Consider the following 23,284-nt stretch of genomic DNA (forward strand, 5'->3'; position numbering starts at 1 on the left):
ATTGGCGTTGTTAGGAAAAGGCACAGGTCTTCACTGAGCAATGGAATTTGATCCAATGGGTGCAGACCGTAAACCAGTTTAGAAAGGGGATCAGGCTCCCATAGACTGGGTTTCGTATAAGAGAAGCACAGTGCAGAGCTGAGAGAATGTGAATCCAAAATCAGCCAAATCACGATCTTTGTGATGACAAGCACAATAAGGGTGAGATGGCTCTAGTAATGCTTGTGCAAATATGCACCTTCTCATCTTGCTAACTTGACAACTGGTTATTACAAGACCGCCTGTCTTGACTCAGGCAAATTTCCCATTCAAACAGTGTCAGAACTGCAGGATCAGGTCCTCTGAAAGTAAAGCAACTATTTCTCATGCACAAACTTGCATGCATCTGTCACAGATTCAGTTATAAGGTCTGTGGGGTAGAGCTCTGGGTAAAATCCTGGCCCCATTGGAGTCAATGAGAGTTTTGCCATTGACTTCAATAGATCCAGGATTTCACCCCATGTTTATGTACAGTCTTTGTACATTTTTGGGCAATACCCAGCACAACAGAGTCCTGCTCCTTGACTGCAGCTCCCAGGTGCTACCACAATACAAATAATAAAGACTAATAATGTCTTTCCAATTATTCTGTAAAGCACTTAGCACGCTTTGGATGCTGTCAAATGAATCAGTATCAATCTCTGTGTATATGTAGGTCCTTCATGGTGTCAATGACCATGGTATCTGTGCACCCTCCATCTCAATATATATCTCTAGCTACACAAGTATCTGTAATTCCCTAGGCCACAAGAAAAAAGGTTATTTTTGTCTGTTTTGGGAGGCAGACTCTACAATCATTGGCACTAATATAATTCCTATCTTGTAGTATAAATCTTCTTAATTTATGGTGTGATTTCAGGATTCTGATGATTCTGATATGAGAATCAAATTATAGAATAAGATCAAATTATAGAAAATCCCCAATTATCACACATCAGAGGGTTAGCCGTGTTAGTCTGAATCTGTAAAAAGCAACAGAGGGTCCTGTGGCACCTTTAAGACTAACAGAAGTATTGGGAGCATAAGCTTTCGTGGGTAAGAACCTCACTTCTTCAGATGCAAGTTATGGAAATTACAGCTGAGGGCTGTAGGTGATGGCCAGTGGATGGCCAACAGAACTCCACTGGCCATCACCTACAGCCCTCAGCTTAAACCTCTCCAACGCATCATCAGTGATCTACAACCCATCCTGGACAATGACCCCTCACTTTCACAGACCTTGGGAGGCAGACCAGTCCTCGCCCACAGACAACCTGCCAACCTTAAGCATATTCTCACCAGCGACCACGCACCGCACCATAACAACTCTAACTCAGGAACCAACCCATGCAACAAACCTCGATGCCAACTCTGCCCACATATCTACACCAGCAACACCATCACAGGACCTAACCAGATCAGCTACAACATCACCGGCTCATTCACCTGCACGACCACCAATGTTATATATGCCATCATATGCCAGCAATGCCCCTCTGCTATGTACATTGGCCAAACTGGACAGTCACTACGCAAGAGGATAAATGGACACAAGTCAGATATCAGGAATGGCTATATACAAAAACCTGTAGGAGAACACTTCAACCTCCCTGGCCACACAATAGCAGATGTAAAGGTAGCCATCTTACAGCAAAAAAACTTCAGGACCAGACTCCAAAAAGAAACTGCTGAGCTCCAGTTCATTTGCAAATTTGACACCATCAGATCAGGATTAAACAAAGACTATGAATGGCTATCCAACTACAGAAGCAGTTTCTCCTCCCTTGGTGTTCACACCTCAACTGCTATCAGAGCACCTCACCCTCCCTGATTGACCTAACCTCGTTATCTCCACACTGATTTATACCTGCCTCTGGAGATTTCCATTACTTGCATCTGAAGAAGTGAGGTTCTTACCCATGAAAGCTTATGCTCCCAATGCTTCTGTTAGTCTTAAAGGTGCCACAGGACCCTCTGTTGCAATTATCACACAGACAGCTCTCGCTCTTCATACTTTCAATTGCATTGAAATCCCTACATGAATTTTTGTGGTTTTATCAATATATTCCAGCATTATAGAGATAGTTATCTATCAAATTAATTTAGGAACATGTGGACACATCTTTCATTATGGTTTCTTATGCATAATACTAGTGAGGAAACATACCTCTGTTTCCCCTTGGTAATATAGCCATGACATACACAGGAAACCAGTTAAGCATCATTAAGTCCAGCCTCAGATTTACATATCTTTCCATGTGTGATATTTAAGACGCTCTAAAAGCCATCACACTAGTTGAAAACCTTTGTGAATTTTAACAGCAACAGAGAAAAAAAATCAGGAAAGACCATGGTTTTGCAAATATATTTGACCTGGCTTCTCTTTTCCATGTTTGAAGGTAGGTCACACAGCCATAATTTTTTAACTCTAATGAAGAAGTTTCTAAAAGAGATTCACTAAAATGCTGCTTATTTCTCCCTTTTCCAGAATCCAGCGGGCAGATTGTTATCACTCAGACACCTGCTTCTCTGATGGTGCTTCCAGGAGAGACGGTCACCATTCAGTGCAAGGCGTCCAGCTCAATGAGTGATGATATGAGCTTATTTCTGTTTAAATCTGGACAAAATCCCAAGCTCCTCATACATGATGCAAACAACCGTTTCACCGGGGTCCCGGATCGATTCAGTGGTAGTTACAGTGGCACTGACTTCACATTCACCATTAGGGGTGTGCAGGCTGAGGATGCAGGAGAATACTACTGTGGGCAAGATAACAGCTATCCTCTCACAGTGATACAGTTCAATACAAAAACCTCTTCGGTGCCACTGCACACACCATGTAGTGTAAAGGAGAAGGAAGCAGCTGTGTACCTATCAATCTGGCTGGAAATGACCTTTAAAATTGTATTGTTTAACTGGACTCTCAGATGTTTTAGATTCAGTCGTGTTACAGTATTTGCGGGTGAAGTTATTTTTCAGTAACTCAGCTGGCAGGGTCAGGAATTCTCAAGGCGGTAGCTGAAATGCAGAAGCCAATCCCTTTGTTACACATTCCACTCAGTGACCTATAAGCAGGACCTCAGGGCCTTTTTTAAGAAACATAATTTTCAATGAATTTTTCAGAAGCACCCCAATCAATTCCCTCTGCAAATGTACACCCATGTAACACATTCCTTACACACAAACCCTCCTGTGCCATTAATATTCTCTGCACCATCTCACCACTGAACTTCCTTGGACATTCCCTGGAGCTCCTGGAAAATCCCCCAAAGCATAGAACCACATTTCCACCACATGGGACTCCACAACTGCAGGGCCAGTGCGTGTGTGTGTGTGGGGGGGGAGGGCTAGGAAAGAATTGTGATTCAGAGGTGGGAACCTTCGTTACATGACTCCATCGGTTACCAACCCTGCGGAGGTTTTGTGCTGTTGTCCCTCTCCCTTTGAGAGCCACAGGGCTGGGATTGCAGCACCAGCAGATGGGCTGCAGAGCTGGGCACACCTTGCCTGTCCTTTGGGAACTAGATTCCCTCCCATGCCCAGCTTTCAACAGTTCATCCTGAAGTCTGAAAAATTACAAAAGGGTTCTCACCTTGTTTTATGATGGCAGCACCTAGAGTCCCACTGTGCTAGGTGCTGTACATGCAGATAGTAAAGTAAGAGCCAGTCCTGCCCCAAACAGTTGATAATCCAAATTTACTCAGCCGACAAAGGAAGCATTGCAATCCCTGTTATACGGATGGGAACTAAATCATGGAGAAATTCATAGCTTTTAAATCCAGAAGGGACAGTTAGATCAAATGACTCACCCTATGAGTCTGTGGCAGAGCTGAGACTTGAATCCTGATCTCCTGAGTCCCAACCCCAGCCTTATCCATGAGACCATCCTTCTTCCAATACTGAACTGACAATAAGGTAGCTGATACTGATCAATGAACCTAATAATCTGAGCTGCTTTGGTCTCAGCCCTTATGAAATTGGTCCCAGGTTGCTTTTTGTTTATTGATGAATGAGCTTCCCCTGTTGGACATTGACCAGGTGCTGGACTGGGGGCCCACATGCTGGAACCCAATCAGGAATCAGAGAAATGTAGGACTGGAAGGGACCTCCATAGATCATGGAGTCCAATCGCCTGCACTGAGGCAGGTCAAAGGATTATCTAGACCATCCCTGACAGGTGCTTGGCTAACCTGTTCTTAAAAACTTCCAATGAGGGAGATTCTACAACCTCTCTAGGTAATTTGTTCCAGTGTTTAACTACCCTGACCATTGGGAAGTTTTTCCCAGGGGTCTTCCCTTGGTCTAGGTAGGCTCTAGTACTGTCTCTTTCTTTGCCTCTCTGGCACACTTCCTGGGCACAGGCTCCATCTGTTCCCCCTTTCATGGAAGTGGGACCTCAGAGCCCAGCTGCCGTATGCCTCGAAGACCAGTGCTGAGCCTTCAACACACCCCACTTCAAAACACATGGGATTTTGCCGGAGTCAGGACTGCAGGGTTGGGTTCTATGAAGGTAACACGTCTTTTTCTCATGTACAGAGATCAATGGATCTTTCCAATGCTAAACTGCAAGCTGTCCTGGTCCAGACCCAGGTCTTTCAATCTATTCTGTAAAGCTCCTAACATATAGGGGAGTGTTATAAAATAATAACCAATAATCAAATTCTATCAGCATACATGTTCTCACCTGGCACCCAGCACCATGTTATCTGAACACCCCCCACTGATCATAAAGATACACTTATCTCTCAGTCAAACTGCGTGAGCAAAATGACTTGTACACAAACAACAGGTGTGTAGAAGTCTCTGTCCTGGGTTAGGGAGTCTTGAATTCTCTTCCTGGCTCTACTGCCGACCTGCAGTGGGACCTTGGACAATTACTGCTCATTTCACAATCATTTCATTCTCCTGGGGAAATAAATCATCAGAACTTGTAATTTTTATTTTCCTATTTAAAGCAAGCAAATCATAGGAAATCCCTAATGATTAAACATCAGTCTATTCTTACTGTATATACATTAGAAAATTCCAGTAAACAGCTCTGGATTTCTCAGAGTGTTGTAGTATTAAAGAGCTAGAGTCACTAAATCCGCTGGATTATTTCCAATTCATTGGAAATGTGCACACACGTCTCCTGTTAACATTTCTCATGTTTAATGAGACAGATCGACATGCATCTGTTTCCTCCTGATAATAAAGCCCTGAAGCACACAGGAAGCTGTTGGGTATAATTTAGCCCAGTATCTGATTTACATATTTTTCCATACGTGACTGTTAATAAATTCTAAAATTCTTCCCAGTGGCTATAAACCAGTGCTGCAGTTTAACAATTAGTGTCAAAGAAACTGATCTAGAAGGAACATGATTTTACAAATGCATTTGCTCTGGCTGCTGTTCTCTGTGTTTGAAGGTAGGTAACACAGCTCTCTTCATTCATTGAACTTCTCACCATTTGTTTTGATAAGAGATTCAGGGAAAGGGTTTTTATTTCTCTCTTTTTCTAGAATCCAGTGGGCAGATTGTTATCACTCAGACACCTGCTTCTGTGACGGTGCTTCCAGGAGAGACGGTCACCATTCAGTGCAAGGCATCCAGCTCCATGAGTAACGATATGCAACTACATCTATTTAAATCGGGACAAAATCCCAAGCTCCTTATATATAACGGAGCCACCCGTTTCACTGGGGTCCCCGATCGATTCAGTGGTCAATACAGCGGCACCGACTTCACATTCACCATTAGTGGGGTGCAGGCTGATGATGGAGGTGACTACTACTGTCAGCAGGACTATACAACCCTGCTCACAGTGATACAACTCAATGCAAAAACCTCATTAGTGCTGCAGCCTTCTTGGTATGAAACAGAAGGAAACATCTGCGGTTCTATCTAAATGAATGGAGGTGAAAAGTTTCTAATGAGAATTATCCTCACAGTGGAACCCTTCCATTGGGTTTTCCGATTATTGGATTTATTTCTCTAAAATTCTTCCTGAAATCAGTTTCTATGTTAGCAGGGGCAGACGCTGTACAGGAAGTAACTGAGGTACAACTGCCAACCCCATTATCACCCAGCCACTTTAATAGAACCCGATGGCCTTTTTTTTCCCCCTTTAAAAAAATGACCAGTGAATTTTTCAGAAAATAAATAGTAACTTCCCTACATGGACACATTTTCCAGATTCCCTGCACACATGAACAATCCTCCTTCGTTATTATTTTTTCAACCATGAATATTATCACTGCATTCCCGTAGGCTGTCTAAACACCTATGGTGGTGTTTAGAGGGTGTGAGCGGGGGTTGCAGCCCTAATGAAGTCCACTGAGCTGGACAAAAATGTTTGACTGAAATGTTTGTGGTTTTCTTGGCAAAAAAGGCAGATTCGATGATGTTCCTTAATCACTGATTTAAAACCTTTACTTCAGAATGAACTTCCCAGGGAAATGACTATTCATCTTAGAAGGAGGTGTTTGCTAAAATGATCTTTTCTAATAACTGAACTGAAGACAAACATAACCCTCAGTGCAGTAACACAGATACACAGGCACATGCCATCTACCTGACCGCAGTGTTCCCTTAGTGCACCTGGAGTATAACAATAATTTTAGCCCTTATACAGCACTTCACAGCTTCAAAGCAGAGTACAACCATTTACTCACTTGCTTCTACCCTGGATCCCAATTTTAACCCTCTGAAATGTTGCCCTTTAAAAATCGTAATGTTATTATGAAGGATGGTGTTTTTTGATTCATTGCAGCAGCATTACATGGGGCCCTTGCTAGAAGATTGGGGAAGACAGAAACCTATTTTTCAACATGATTTCCAACATAAATAATCAATGTTGATCAAACTTTCAATGTTGTATAAGCATACTGTGAACCATCGTAGCAACTGCATGTTGCAAATGATTCTCTTCCAATCTGTGGCTGGTTGTGAACTTTAAATTAGCAGTGTAATGTATCCTTCCTGGTGTAACATTTTTCTACCTGGTTCTTTCTCTTCCCATCATGTCCAGTCTCAAACTAGTTTTGTCTTTGCCTGTTTTCAAGGTCTCTTTCCGCTACCAAGATCAGTTTCCTCATTGACTCCTCACTGCAGACAGCGCTGATCCCACAAAAGGGAATTTCCCTCTAGTCCCAGGACAGCGCACAGGTGACTCAGACTATGTCTGCTGCCTGAGAGACCTCTCCTTTCTCTCCTCATTTTCCTTCTCTCATATCTCTGTCATTCCCACTTCCGACTCGGACCCTCTCTCCAGAATCTTTAGACACATTCTATTGATTTTACATGGTGATCATTACCCTACTACTGTCACCGGACCACAACACCCCTACACATCTCAGCCGGCACCTTTAAAAGTTATGCTCAACATTGCTACTCTCAGAGCAGTGACTGATTCTGTGCGTTGGGACCAGAGGAGTTAGGGGCCAGATTCAAAATAATAAAAACAAAAACAAGACCCCAAATAATTAAACAAATAAACAACAATATCAATAAAAATTCATTTTTGGAAAAAAGAACAAATGGCCACGGAGAGATTCTAAGATGATGTTAAGTATCAGAGGGGTAGCCGTGTTAGTCTGGATCTGTAAAAGCAGCAAAGCGTCCTGTGGCAGGACTAACAGACGTATTGGAGCATGAGCTTTTGTGGGTGAATACCCACTTCGTTGGATGCATGTAGTGGAAATTTCCAGAGACAGGTATAAATATGCAAGCAAGAGTGAGTCAGGCTAGAGATAATGAGGTTAGTTCAATCAGGGAGGATGAAGCCCTCTTCTAGCAGTTGAGGTGTGAACACCAAGGGAGGAGAAACTGCTTTTGTAGTTGGCTAGCCATTCACAGTCTTTGTTTAATCCTGAGCTGATGGTGTCATATTTGCAAATGAACTGGAGCTCAGCAGTTTCTCTTTGGAGTCTGGTCCTGAAGTTTTTTTGCTGCAGGATGGCTACCTTTAAATCTGCTATTGTGTTGTTTTAATATGATGTTGTTTTAATTTTACTGTAATCTGGCCCAATTTAAATTCTTCCATTCTCACCCATCTCTTCCAATGCTCATTCTGAGTGGTGGATGTCCTATAAACATGAGTTCTTTAAAAATCTGTGATAATTAAGCTGAACCTAGTTATCACCACTAGAAGGCACCAGGGGAACATTAATTCTCCCAGCAGTACAATGTGTACATAACTAACCACCAATGGGCAGTAGACACATTACAGGCATCATATAGCCAAATCAGATCAACAGTGATATGCATCATGAAACACAAAGAGCGATGGTTAAATTGATCCATTGATTTGTATTATGTTACAGCATTAAACATTGAGAGTCGGATATACCAAAGCACTTTGTCCTGGCCTAACTGCTCTGTTTGACCTCAATGGGAGCAGAGATAGGCCCATGTGGGCACTTTTGACAACCCCAACCTTAACTTTGATTTCGGGGGGTGTGTTCTGTGACACCTGATTTCACCATAGCAATGTTGCCACCAGATCCCTTCTCAGCACTCACTGAGCACATGACGACAAGAGCAAAACACCAAAACATTGAAAATCTAACAATAAGAGTGGGTTTCATTTTTAAATTCATTTGCCTAAGTTCATCACAGACTTTGGGAGGTGGGGGCTGGTAAATGTCTCTGGGTGGTATGGGACGGTGTGCTGGGGGAAAAGATGAATTAATTCACTGCTGGATTTCACTTCTGTGCTTGTAAATGAAAATGTCCCTGCTATGTGAGAGAGATAAGGTGGGTGAGGTGATATCTTTTACTGGACCAACTTCTGTGGGTGAGAGTGACAAGTTTGTCTCTCTAATATCCTGGGTTGGGACCGACATGGCTTGAATAACGCTACATACCTACGTTTTTAGACAAACAAACTCACCTGAGAAGGGAAGAGAACAAAGCATCACATGAGAGAAGGGAATGTGGCTCCTGTCTCTGCTGTTACAGATCAGCTATTGGTATGTGCCAGACACAGACAGGCCAATCAGCATAGAGAGCTGGTATGAATTAAAGCAGCTCCCAGCCTGCTCTAACCTGTGCTGGGGCCATGTGGCATGGAGTAGTTACCTCTTTCCTGGCAGCCCCAACTCTGCTGTACCCAACAGAAATTATGCGCAACTCATAGTCTGTCCCCTGGGGCCTAATTCTCCCCAACTTTTCATCCCGTGTCCTTGTTTACATCATTGCAATGTGTGCACCAAACACTGCTCTGCACATTCAGTGGCGATTTCTACCCATCACCACTCACTTTGAACAGGTGCAAATGACTGCACAGGGGCAAAACAGAGAAGAGCCAGGCTCCAAGGGTGAAGTTTATCTTAACATTCAATACAAGACTAATGTTTGTGAGACTTCACAATAAACTTTGGGGTTCCCAGTGACGCATGTGTATGAGTGAAGCACAATAAAGGTAGAGCAGAAACAGCTGGCGTGTGATTCTGATCTCAGATCCACTCATGCTTTGCATGTCTCAGTCATAGACTGGAACTCCACATGCATCTGAGGCCAAAGCATTGTCTGCCCAGAAGTGTAGCGGTGCCAGGATCCTTCCCTCTTCCAAAAACGCATTAGGTTAGATACACACATTCAATGCACTTGGGCTTCAAGATCCCACATGCAGAACACAGTTGTTCCTATCAGCTAGAAACAGTCCTCACTCTACTGACTAAGGAACAATCTTTCCAGGTGCTGAGCAACAAATACTGACCGTAGTGACCTGTGCTATTGAAGAGTGATTTGATGACAGGGCACTTGAAACACAAATTTAGTTTCAAACATTCAGAAGCTTCACAATGAACATCTGCATCACTGCTATGAGCACATGAAGCACTGAGTTTTTAAGAATATTTTATTTTTTTAGGGCCTATTCCTTTATCACTGATGTCAACAGATATTGGGTTCCACAGGAGCTGGTCCTTACTGAGCAATGAAACTGGATCTAATGAGCACATAGTACAAGCCAGTTAGAATTGGATCAGGCATCCATAAGCCAGGGAATTTCATATACGGAAATATGGTCTAAAGCTGAGCTAATGGTCAACTTAAAAGAGTTAATGATCTCTGAGGATCAGAAGATGGCTAAGGATATGTATCAGCAAATATGGTCATTCATATTGTGCTGATTCAAAAACACACTGTTTGATTAATACATGCTCTGCTGTCTTGAGTTAGGAAAAACATGTTGAAATCCTTGGGATATTTGGCTAAGTCCCAGCTGTGGACTGGACCCTTTCTAAGCAGAGCAACTATTTTCCATACCCATCCTTTGTGCAGTAGATTGGAAGCTGTTCAAGGCATGGACCATCTCGTCCTGTTTGTTCTGTAAAAACAATCTGGCTGTCTAGGATCCTCTATGGCACCATTCCCAACGGTATCTGAGCCCCTTCAGAAACGTTGCACTGCATTTGAAGATAAACATTAAGCCCATTAAGCTCAATGCAAGTCTTTATGTTAACGTCCCTGCTGGGCAATGGCGGGATCCCATTCTCCTGGATGACCAGGAATAATGTCTTGTGTGCGAGAAGACGCCAGTTTTTGTCTTGAGGACACAATGTACATTCTGTTCCTATTAACTGATTTTATTTGGAAAATTAAATTATCAGAACTTGGATGTTTTATTTGTCTCCTTTAAAGTATCAAAGCCAAGATTTATGACTGAATCATTGGGGTATATCGAAAATCCTCCTATCGGATATGGGGACTTCTCATGGTATTTGAATATTAAACATTCAGTCACCAAATCTACTAAATGATTCCCATTTACATCGGACCATGCACACATGCCTCCTGTTAAAGTTACTCATCCTTGGTGATGCTGACAGTGACATGCATCTGTTTCCTCTTGCTAAAACAGCCATGAAGTAGACAGGAAGCCTCAAACATAATTCTGCCTCCCCTCATATTTACATATCTTTCCATACATGACAGTTAAAAAGAGCCATAGTTCTGCTGTGTAGTTATAAACCTCTGCTGCAGTTTAATAATATTGGGCAGTGCCACAAATAAAGAAGCAAGATGATTTTACAAATGCATTTGATTTGGCTCCTCTTTTCGGTGTTTAAAGGTAGGCAGCACAGACACCTTATTATCTGAACTTCCAGGCTGTTATTTCAAAGTCAGATTCACTAAAAGGCTTTTTCTCTCACACACTTATGTAGAATCCAGTGGGCAGATTGTTATCACTCAGACACCTGCTTCTGTGACAGTGCTTCCAGGAGAGACGGTCACCATTCAGTGCAAGGCGTCCAGCTCCATGAGTAACGATATGAGCTTATATGTGTTTAAATCGGGACAAAATCCCAAGTTCCTCATTGATGATGTAACCGGCCGGCAAACCGGGGTCCCCGATCGATTCAGTGGTAGATACAGTGGCACTGACTTCACATTCACCATTGCTGGGGTGCATGTGGAAGATGAAGGAGAATACTATTGTGGACAAGACTACAGCCGTCCTCTCACAGTGATACAGTTCAATACAAAAACCTGTTCAGAGCCCCAGCAAACACATGGTGAAGCAGAAGGAAGTGCTGGTGGCTGTTGCTAACCCAGCTGTAATGTAACAAATGATAGGAGTTAGATTTTTTGATTCATTCAGCTTGTTTGGAATCATTCTTTTTTGGTGAGAGAACTGGCAGGGACAGAATCTCTCAGGACACTGAGATACACGTGGTCCTTATTCCATACCACACTATTCCCCACCAGTGAGAACATTTTGGCCCAAATTTTCAGTGGTGTTTTTTAATGCCCAGCTGTCCACACTTTTAGGTTTATTTGTAAGCGCACATTAATTCCAAAACTAAACCTTATACCAATCTCACAAATGTACATATAATGCTTGGGGATCGCATTGTGGATGTGAAACTGACAGAAAGAACATTTAGAGTTTAGACACTTTCGGGGGCGGGCGGAGGATTCTGATCTCAGGTCAAACATGTTCTTCCTGCCCCAAGACACTGGAACTTTATATACACGTATCAGGCAGAAGCAGCCCTAAATGTACATTGGGGCACATACATATCTTTAGTGCACAGAAGCTCAAAGATCCCAGGCATAGAAAATGGCTGCTCTTTGAAGTTACACATATTCTTCCTTTTAATGATAAAGGCTCAATCTTTCCAGATGCTGAGCACCTCCTACTGGATAATGGATGCCCACAGACCGCACTGAATCAGTGGCCTGTGGCACTGAAGAGCGAAATGAGCCCATATAATATGAGCTCAGCATTGACTATAACGTGCTTGGAGGTTGCAGTTTCTGCCCTCATTTGGGATTAATTTAACTCTAACTATGGAAATAAAGCATGTGGAGCTTTTACAGCGGCAAATCACTTGGATGCTATTTCAGATTAAAAACATGAAATTCTCAGCTGACAATGAAATTGCAGGGAACCCCTAGTTCCCATACCACAGACAGTGCTTCCAATCCCTACACAGGGAGGTTTAGAATATCCTGTCCTATTTTTTTCTGGACAAATCTGAACATATCAGCCCTCTACAGCCAGAGTGGTTTCTCTCTCAAGCATTCTCATCCATGACTCAATCTGATGTTAGGAGACCTAATGAAGTCTTCATGCACTGGGACTACTCGTGTGCTTAAAGCTAAGTGTGTGCTACCAGGCTCTACTAGATGAGGGTCAGATGAAGAATAAGAACTTTCTATTGATTTCAATAGGACTAAAGTTAAGCACGGGTATACATACTTTGCTGGATTGGGGTCAGAGTGCTCAGTACCTGAGACATCTCTTCTTATGGTTTCTCATGCTTGATGCTACTGAAACTCACATGTACCTGCTTCCTCTTGACTATATAACCATGAAGCAATCAAAAACCAGCAGAGCCTAATTTAAATCAGCCTGAGATTTGCATACTGTTCCAAATGGCAGGTGGTAAACCCCAAATCCTTCTAATACAATGAAATCCAGGATTGATAATTACTGACTAGATCATTTCTTCATGCAGAGGCAAATGCAGCCTACAACACTCATCCATGTTGTCCCTCCAGTTAGCTGGCTGAGACCCAGTGGTTGCAAGTTTGCACAATGTAAGTGACTCAGAAGTGACCATCCAGTTTTAGTTGCCGAGGCTTACAACCTTTGGTGTTTTGCTTTGCTCCTAGGATTCACATTAACCTACAACTCCAAGTAACCTGGAGAAAAGAACCTGTGGGAATTCCCTGCTTTTTTAGTGTAAGCTAAATGTAAATGAATAGGAACATATATATACAGGATGGGGAAGTCTATCCTGGGAAGTGGATCTGGCACTGACTACACATTCACAATCAGCAGGGTTGAGAATGCAGATGCTGGAGATTTTTATGGCCAGCAGCACAACTTCCCCCTCACACAGTGATAAAGAGTAACACAAAACCTTCCTGCAGTTGTTTAAGTTCTGTAAAATCTGGGACTTTTGATTATTTATTTAAGTGCTAAGGTTCTTTAACTGCACCAGATTCACTGAGCAGGGCAGAGGCGGGATGGTGCCTTAGAGCTAGAACGTGTATTTTGATTCTGATCTCCATCTGCCCATGTTTGGCACCAAGACATGGAACTACATATTCATCTGGGGCAGGCGCAGGCTCCACCCAAACATCAAACTGGGCCGAGACCCCTCTCTCCTCCAAATCCCACACTGGAGCAGAGACACATGTCTAATGCACATGGGTTTGGAGAACCCTTATACAGGACACATCTGCTCAAGCTCCCCCATATAGGACAGGGATTCACCCATTGATTTGAAATACTCCTCATTTTATTGACTCAGAGTGACCTTGCCAGCGGCTGAGCCCCTTCTGCCAGAGGAGCATCCTCAAAAAGTGACCCTGTGGTTTTTAGGCATGATTTGAAGATGTATAAAGTGGAAACAGGACTTAGGTTGAAATGTGGAAAACCTTCAAGCTATGGTGTACTCTAAACATCTACCTGGCTGTTATAGGAGAGTAACACACAGGACTACCTCTTTTCAAATAGTATTCATGATTTATGTCCTGCTTTTGTGCCCTCTGTGGGAGTTTTACCATTGGCTTTGTTAGGAAAAGGCACAAGTACTTACTGAGCGATGAAATTTGATCTAATGGGTGCAGAGCAGAAACCAATATAGAAAGGGGATCAGGCTGCCATGGACTGGGTTTCATATAAGAGAAGTACAGGCAAGAGCTGAGAGAATTTGAATCCAAAATCAGCCAAATCATGTTCTTTGTGATGACAAGCACAATAAGGGTGTGATAACTATAGTAATGCATGTGCAAAAATGCACCTTCTCATCTTGTTAACTTATTACAAGCTCTCCTGTCTTGATTCAGGCAAATTTCCCATTTAACAGTGTCAGAACTGCAGGATCAGGTCCTCTGAAAATAAAGCCACTTATTCTCATGCACAAACTTGCATGCATCTGTCACAGATTCAGTTATAATGTCTATGGGATAGAGAGCCAAGCAAAATCCTAGCCCCATTGCAGTCAATGAGAGCTCAGTCACCCCATGGTTGTGTACAGTGTTTGTACACTATTGTGCAGAGACCAGCATAACAGAGTCCTTCTCCTTTGCTGCAGCTCCTAGGTGCTACTGCATTAGAAATAATAAAGACTAATAATGTCTTTTTAATAATACTGTAAAGCACTTAGCACACTTTGGATGCTGTCAAATGAATCAATATCAATCTCTCTATATATCTAGGTCCTTCCATGGTGTTAATCACCATTGTATCTGTGCACCTTCCATCTCAATATATATCTTTGTCTACACATTATCTACAATGCCCTGGGTCATATGATCTGCACAAGAACAACTGTTAATTTTCATCTGTTTTGGGAAGCAGACTCTGCACTCCTTTGCACAAATATAATTTCTATTTTGTAACATACGTCTTAATTTATGGTGTGACTTCAGGATTCAGATGATTCTGATGTAAACTATCACATTATTGAACAAGATCAAATTATAGAAATCCTCAGTTATCACATAGACAGAGCTTGCTCTTCATACTTTCAATTGCATTGAAATCCCCACATGAATTTTTGTGGCTTTATGAATACATTTCAGTATTATAGAGATAGTTACCTATTAACTGAATTAAGAACATGTGGACACATCTCTGATTATAGTTTCTTATACCTCTGTTTCCCCTGGATAATATAGCTATGATGTACACAGGAAGCCAGTTGAGCATCATTAAGTCCAGCCTCAGATTTACATATCTTTCCATGCGTGATATTTAAGATGTTCTAAAAGCCATCACACTAGTTATAAACCTTTGGTGATTTTGAGCAGCAGCAGAGAAAAAAAAATCAAGAAAGACCATGGTTTTGCAAATATATTTGATTTGGCTTCTCTTTTCCATGTTTGAAGGTAGGTTGCACAGCCATCTTCTTTTCTGAATTCTAAAGCAGAACCTTCTAAAAGAGATTCACTAAAAGTCTGCTTATTTCTCCCTTTTCCAGAATCCAGTGGGCAGATTGTTATCACTCAGACACCTGCTTCTGTGACGGTGCTTCCAGGAGAGACAGTCACCATTCAGTGCAAGGCGTCCAGTTCTGTTAGTTATGAGATGAACTTTTATCAGTTCAAAACAGGAGAGGGTCCAAAGCTCCTCATGTATGATGGCTCTAAGCGTTTCACAGGGGTCCCGGATCGATTCAGTGGTAGTTACAGTGGCACTGACTTCACATTCACCATTAGTAACGTGCAGGCTGAAGACGCAGGAGAATACTATTGTGGGCAAGATAACAGCTATCCTCTCACAGTGATACAGTTCAATACAAAAACCTCTTCGGTGCCACTGCACACACCATGTAGTGTAAAGCAGAAGGAAGCAGCTGTGTATGTATCAGTCTGGCTGGAAAGTAACCTTTAAAATGTTATTGTTTAACTGGACTCTTAGGTGTTTTAGATTCAATCCTGTTACAGTATTTGCAGGTGAAATTATTTTTCAGTAACTCAGCTGGCAGGGTCAGGAATTCTCAAGGCAGTAGCTGAAATGCAGAAGCCAATCCCTTTGTTACACATTCCACTCAGTGACCTATAAGCAGGACCTCAGGGGCTTTTTTTAAGAAACATAATTTTCATTGAATTTTTCAGAAGCACCCCAATCAATTCCCTCTGCACATGTACACCCGTGTAACTCATTCCTTACACACAAACCCTCCTGTGCCGTTAGTATTGTCTGCACCATCTCACCACTGAATTTCCTTGGACATTCCCTCTGAGCTGCTGGAAAATCCCCCAAAGCATAGAACCACATTATTCCATCACACGGGGCTGTGCAACTGCATGGCCAGTGCATGTGTGTATGGGAGTGGCTGGGAAACAATTGTGATTCAGAGACGAGAACCTTCATTATAAGACTCCATCGGCTATCAACCCTGCTGAGGTTCTGTGCTGTTGTCCCACTCCCTCTGAGAATCACGGGGCTGGGATTGCAGCACCAGCAAATGGGCTGCAGAGCTGGGCACACCCTGCCTCTCCTTTGGGAGCTAGATTCCTTCCCTTGCCCAGCTTTCAACAGTTCGTGCTGAAGTCTGAAAAATTACAAATGGGTTCTCACCTTGTTTTATGTTGGCAGCACCTAGAGGCCCCACTGTGCTAGGTGCTGTACATGCAGATAGTAAAGTAAGAGCCAGTCAGAGAATTTTTCAGAATCATCATAATAATTTCCATCCCTTTCACCCAGCACCAATCCTCTTATTAACATTTTCTGAACCATGGATATTATGACTGCTTTCCTGTCAGATGACATGGGCTTAGGGCTCTGGGGCCGTGGAAGGCCCCACAAGAATGTTTCCGTGTGATTCCACTGCATGGAGAGGATCAACTGTAGAGCAGGTGTTTACATGGGGAGAACTGGAGCCAGATTGGGTTGGAACTAGACCTGTGATAACATGAATTCACTGTAGATGGTGTGGGGTTGCAGGACTGGAATATCACCTGTAGATTGTCCAGGGAGCTGGGCCCACCCTGACTGTAAGGATGGATTCTGCCCCAGAACCCAACTCTCCAGCATTTCACTCCATCCATCTTCTTCACTCAGGAATGAGCTCTGATGTACACCTGAGAGATCTTCTTCCAGCCTCCATCTCCATAGCTACCAAGATGCCACATTCAGCTGCTAAAGTCCTGTCAGAAGTGAAGTGTGGGTGAGGGAAGGGGAGTGAGGGATGGGGCCACAGTCTGTAACGGAGGTGAAGGGGGCTGTGTGTAGTAGCAGACGCTGGGGGGTTGGGAGGGGGAGAGTCATGTGAAGGGGCAGTGGGGGAGTTTGGGGAGGTTGATGAGGTTGCCTCTGAAACAAGGCTCCAAGTTTCTTACAAAATTAATTCCCAGGGAGCCTCTGGCAGCTCTGGGCAGAGAAACAGTTATTTCAACACCCCGGTTTCACTTGACCTTCTGACTTAAGTTGGGGAGGGGTGTTAAAGTGACCCCTGCACTCCTCTGGCAGGGGGAAATCCTCTGCATAGCCATGGCAATTCTCTGCACGGAACAAGGTTAGCAAATGTCTCTTGGTAATAGAATTTTATCTCAGAAACGAGGTGCCAGTGGGCTTTCTCTCTTATGAGCTAAACTCCGACATCCGATTACAGGGATCACTCACTGTAAGGAAACAGACAGTGCTTCGGATTCACACCAGGAGATTTAGTGGGAATCCTTCCCTCAGTATGTGGGGTTCATTGTAACTCCTTCACTAGCTAGCTGGGCACATAGCAATTACACTAAGCCCTGCCCTAACTGCTGTTCCCCTTGGCTTGTCTCACCGGCTCTTTCCCACTGTTTGTTATATCTACTGTTGCAACTTCCCGTAAACTAAATTAGGGCTCTTTGCGCCAGGGAATCACCTTCAACACTGCGTTTGGACAGTGTCTAACACTATGAGGGGCCTGTCCTGATTGGAGCTTCTAGTTGCTATTGTAACACAAACAATAGCAGTACTAATGTTTTAGGAACAGAGAATCAGTGTCTCACTACCACACATACTGAGTTAATCCCATGCCGCATTTACTTCATACGAGGTAAATAACATTTATAACTGATAGGACAGTTAATAATGTCTGACGTTATTGGGATTCACAGACGTCTGTTTCCTTTTGAAAGTACAGGTATGAAGTACACAGTAAGTCAGCTGAGCATAACGAGGCCAGCTGCAGATTTACATATCTTTCCATAAAGAGATTTCAGTGTATTTCTTAAATAATGCTGAGTGGTTAGCAGCCTTGGGTTCAGTTGACCCATCACTGAAGACACAACAGAGACACAGCATGGTTTTACACATGTATCTGGTCTGGCTCCTTTGCCTCTTGGGTGAAGGTAAGTGGTAAATTTTAAAAGATTATTTTAACTCTGCTCTTTCAAAATGATAGTCACTAAAAGCTTCTAATTTCTCCCATTTCTAGGCTCAGAAGGACTCATTGTGATAACTCAGACACCCCTGGTCTCTGCATTTCCAGGAGAGCCAGTCAGTTTTCAATGCAAGGCTGACAGTAACGTTGATGATGAAATGAATGTATATCTATTCAGATCAGGAGAAGCTCCCAAGCCCATCATGTATCATGCAACCAACCGCTTCCCAGGGGTCCCAGATCGGTTTCGTGGTAGTGGAAGAGGAACTGACTTCACGTTCGCCATCAGTCATTTTCATGCTGAAGATGCAGGAGAATATTTTTGTGGACATGACTATGGCTATGATTTCACACACAGTGATACGGTCCAATACAAAAACCTCTTAAGCCCCAGAGCCCTCTTGGTGCATGTGAGACCAGATGGGGATGTTTCTTATTCAATGTATAATGAAACACTAACTTGAGTTAAATTTCTAAAGGAAATGAACATGCATCTTAGAGCAGGTGTCAGCTAACATTCTCTACTCTAGTAAATGAACGGCAGCAGGAGAGACCATCCAGTGCAGTAGCAAAGTTTCACATACACCTACTATCCATATCATCTCCCTTCCCTTATTGCCCTTTAATAATCCTTGGGCCTTATCTAGCACTTTTGAGCTTCAAAGCACAGTAGAAACAATTGCATCTAATACTGCAACTCGATCCCAATTCTAACCCCCTGAAGTGATGCCCTTTAACACTCTTAATGTTATTCTGAATTATTTTATTCTTTGCATTCATACAGCAACATCACGTGAGTGCCCTTGCTAAGAAACAAACCCGCAGAACCTGATTTTTAAAATTGATTTGCAATATAAATGATCAATTCTCTACACACATTTTTAATACTTCTTATCTCCTATGGAACATTGTCGTTACTGTCCATTGCAATCTCTCCCAGTGTATATATTGGAAAGCTGCACTGCACTGCTTCATAGTTCCCTGCCGCGCTGCTTCTCTCTCTCATGAGCCCAGCCTCAGATAGGTTTTCTCCATATTAATTCGCAAGGCTGATCCATCAGCTTCCTCATTGATCCTCAAATAGGCATTCCCCTCTAGTCCCAGGAGCATGGCTCAGGTGGGGCCCAGACTGTGGGTGGTGCCAGAAAGACAGCTGCAATCTCTCCTATCTTTTCCTCTCTCAGACCCTCCCTCCCCACCTGTCCTTCCTTTCCTTTCCTTTCCTTTCCTTACCCACCTTCACTCCTTCAATAGACTTTACAAGTGGATTCTTATGCTGTCGCTGTCCCTGAGCCATGTTTCCCGTGGAAACCCCAGCTGGCATCTTTAAAAACAATGTCTCTGTCACTGAGCGCTGCTGCTTCTGGCAGCGTCGCTGATTCTGTGCCCTTGGGGACAAGCAGATGTGAGGCCTGATTTGCCAGAGAGTTCAGGCCAGATTTCAAGGGCTCAGAAGCCCCAGATAGAAAGAAGCAAGGTAGCTGGCTGTACAGCGACATTCTCTCAGGAGCTTCATGAATCTCAGCAAAACTGACTTTCCAAGTTTGAGTCTGCAAACCCAACCTCATTATCCCTGCCAGGAGCTCACAGAGAACTTTTCCAGAAGTGACTAAGGGAGTTAGGCACCTAAATATCTGTGAAGAACTGGACCTTAGAAGGCAAAGTCCCATCCAAAATCAGCTCCCAAACCTTAGGATATGTCTACACGGCAATAAAAAACCTGCAAAACGGCCACAGCTGGCCTGGGTCAGCTGACTTGGGCTCATGGGACTCTGGCTGCGAGACTCAAAAGTGCAGTGTAGCTTTTCAGGCTCAGGGTGGAGCCCAACTCTGAAACCCTGCAAAGGGGTTAGGTCTGAGAGCCTGGGCTACAACCCAGGCCCAAAGGTCTACACTGCAATTTTAACGCCACAGCCCAAACCCTGCAAGCCTGAGTCAGCTGACCCGGGCTCTGAGACTGTTGCTGTTGGTTTTTCATTGCAGTGTAGAGGTACCCTTAGGCGCTTTGGGAAATATTACTCATGTCTCTCCCCTTGATCTATCATTATAGGTGCAGGACTCCCAATAAACAAATCAATAACTGGTACTACTCAACGGTCCGAATAATTACAGGTCACCACAGATTAATGTGTTTAATACCCAGTGAATTAGCAGTCAGATTTAAAAAAACCCTCACCTTGCTGCCTTAGTCCAAATACAGTCAGTACGTAGTGAGTTTCATTTATTGATTCCTATCAGCTAAGGTGAGGGAGGCAGATCTGATTAAAACTGATCCAAGCAAAAACAACTAGTTCTGTGCAGTTGTGGAAAAGAAAAGGCCGTAGGGAGCATGAAATGCCCAATCTGGTCACTTCGGGAAGGGGAGGGGGGTTACATTATCATAACCTGGGCCAATTTTTAAAACCATACTTCCCTTTCATTTTTTCCCCTCCCAATATGTGTTTGGTCACTGTTCTTCACATATGAGGTTGCTAAACAGCTGTGAAAATTATCATGTGCCCCATTATTACCACTAGTGGGCACTGTGTGAACACCAATCCTTCCAGCAGTCTGACCTGTGAGGGATGCTAGAGGAATAACAAACCCAAATAAGATGTAAGGTGACATTGCTGTGAAATAGAGAGACTGGGTATCATATAGATCCATATCTTTTTGCATATTTACAGAGCACCTCACATTCCTCTGTTGTGCTGGGCAGCTATAAACAGTTCTCTTTCCAGGTTAGAGTCACTTCTCTAGGATCTATCAGTGAAGACTTCCAAGATGACAGTTCTCACTCGCTGTCTCTGGTTCCTGCTTCTCTGGGCTCAGGGTAAGGAAAATGCTTCTCAGTCATTCAAATGAAAACTGGTTCTAAGAGCTAAGATTGAGTTTAATAGCTTATGCCCACATTTTTTCTCTGTATTTCTCCATTCATTCTCTCTAGCTAGGCTCCTGTGGGCAGACTGTGATAACACAGACTCTAGAATCCCTGTCAGTGTCCCCTTTGTGAATCCCTGGCTCTTTTGAAGTCAGTGGGAGTTTTGCCATTGACTTCAATGGAGGTAATTAAGGAGACATGTGCCACAGCACATTCAGAATGCTGATGCCCCCAGCTCTATATCTCCATCACATCGGACCCAGCCGCAGCAGTGGAACAAATTACCCAATATGTCTAGGAACTCAAAGAATGCTACTTTCAGGAAGTGCTTGCTGAGACAGTGCATGTAGAGGTAGGAACAAAGCTTGAATATTGTATTGTCCTGGCTCTCGCTTTCTTTATGCTCACAAACTGAAAAGCATTTAAAATCCAGCCTAAGGCCCTGATCCAAAACTCTTTGGAATCAGTGCGAGTCTTTCCAATGACTTCAGTGGGCTTTGGATGAGACCCTTAGAACCCTATCTTGCTAGATAAGAACAGGAGTACTTGTGGCACCTTAGAGACTAACAAATTTATTAGAGCATAAGCTTTTGCTTATGCTCTAATAAATTTGTTAGTCTCTAAGGTGCCACAAGTGCTCCTGTTCTTTTTGCGGATACAGACTAACACGGCTGCTACTCTGAAACCTTGCTAGATAAGCAGCATCTCCTGCCATATATTGAATGCTTTCAGACATTGACATCAGCAATCCTGTACCGTTTGAGTGATTATTTGACATAGTACAGAAATCAAGATTTATTATAAAATGTACAAAAGTTTCACACTGTGCTAACCAGTCAACACCCAGATCATCTCACAATGAACTTTTAAAGGTACATTTATGTGCCACTTAATTCTATGAGGACTTTAGCACTGACTTCAAACAACATGTGTTAGATGTTCGTCACCTCGCTTAATGCACTTCTGGAAAGTGCTCAGGTACTACAGGGATGAGCCTGGAATAAATACCTATACAGAATAGAATAGAATAGAATAGAATAGAATCAAGTCTTCATCAAGTAGTAAACTTGATGCCATGAGTCTAGAATACAACCACAAAGGGACTATGCTCCCAGGCACCAACATAAAGGAAGTACTTCCCTAAGCAGAGAGAATGTGAAACTACAAATGGAAAGTTTGTGATCATAGAACTCTTGATATAAAATGAGGGTGGGATAAATATGTGGGGTGGGTGGCTATAGAAAGGCCCATTCAGAGTTTGCTAACTTTTTAACACCTTTGATCATTGCAAATCCCAGCTTCTTGACAGAGGCAAAACACTTCTTCAAAACAATGTGAATTTGCCTGAGTCAGGACTGCAGGATCAGGTCCTTTGAAGGTAAAACATCTCTTTCTCATGTACAAAGACCCATGGATCTTTCCCATGCTAAACTGTACTCTCTCCTGGTCCAGACCCAGGTCTTTCTATCTATTCTGTAAAGTTCCTAGTGTACACTGGAGTGTTGTAAAAATAATAACCAATAATCAGACTCTAGCCACATACATGTTCTCACCTGGCACCCAGCACCATGTTATCTGACCACGTCTGACTGACCATAAAGATATATTTATCTCTATATCAAACTGCCTGAGTAAAATGACTTGTACACAAACAACAGGTAGAAGTCTCTGTCCTGGGTTAGGGAGTCTTGAATTCTCTTCCTGGCTCTACTGCAGAACTGCAGTGGGACCTTGGGCAAGTTCTACTCATTTCACAATCATTTCATTCTCCTGGGGAACATAAATCATCAGAACTTGTAATTTTTATTTTCCTAACTAAAGCAAGCAAATCATAGGAAATCCCTAATGATTAAACATCAGTCTATTCTTACTGTATATACATTAGAAAATTCCAGTAAACATCTCTGGATTTCTCAGAGTGTTTTAGTATTAAAGAGCTAGAGTTACCTAGTCTGCTGGATTATTTCCAATTCATTGGAAATGTGCACACACGGCTCCTGTTAACATTTCTCATGTTTAATGAGAAAGATTGACATGCATCTGTTTCCTCCTGATAATAAAGCCCTGAAGCACACAGGAAGCTGTTGAATAT

The 23,284-nt window shown here is 42.9% G+C and overlaps 3 gene segments (V, D, J or C); all 3 read left to right on the plus strand.

The window, feature by feature from the left end:
* The first annotated feature begins 2,338 nt into the window (after nt 1-2,338).
* On the plus strand, nt 2,339-3,000 carry LOC128837956 (immunoglobulin kappa variable 3-11-like). The segment is given in 2 exon segments: nt 2,339-2,417; nt 2,507-3,000. Coding segments are annotated over 2 exon segments (543 nt in total).
* A 2,339-nt stretch (nt 3,001-5,339) lies between these two features.
* On the plus strand, nt 5,340-15,856 carry LOC128837959 (immunoglobulin kappa variable 3-15-like). The segment is given in 2 exon segments: nt 5,340-5,425; nt 15,444-15,856. Coding segments are annotated over 2 exon segments (462 nt in total).
* Nucleotides 15,857-18,245: 2,389 nt separating this feature from the next.
* On the plus strand, nt 18,246-18,796 carry LOC128837960 (Ig kappa chain V region GOM-like). The segment is given in 2 exon segments: nt 18,246-18,300; nt 18,387-18,796. Coding segments are annotated over 2 exon segments (459 nt in total).
* Nucleotides 18,797-23,284: the final 4,488 nt, after the last annotated feature.

This window comes from Malaclemys terrapin, chromosome 5, assembly GCF_027887155.1.
Source record: "Malaclemys terrapin pileata isolate rMalTer1 chromosome 5, rMalTer1.hap1, whole genome shotgun sequence".
NCBI lineage: Eukaryota > Metazoa > Chordata > Testudines > Emydidae > Malaclemys > Malaclemys terrapin.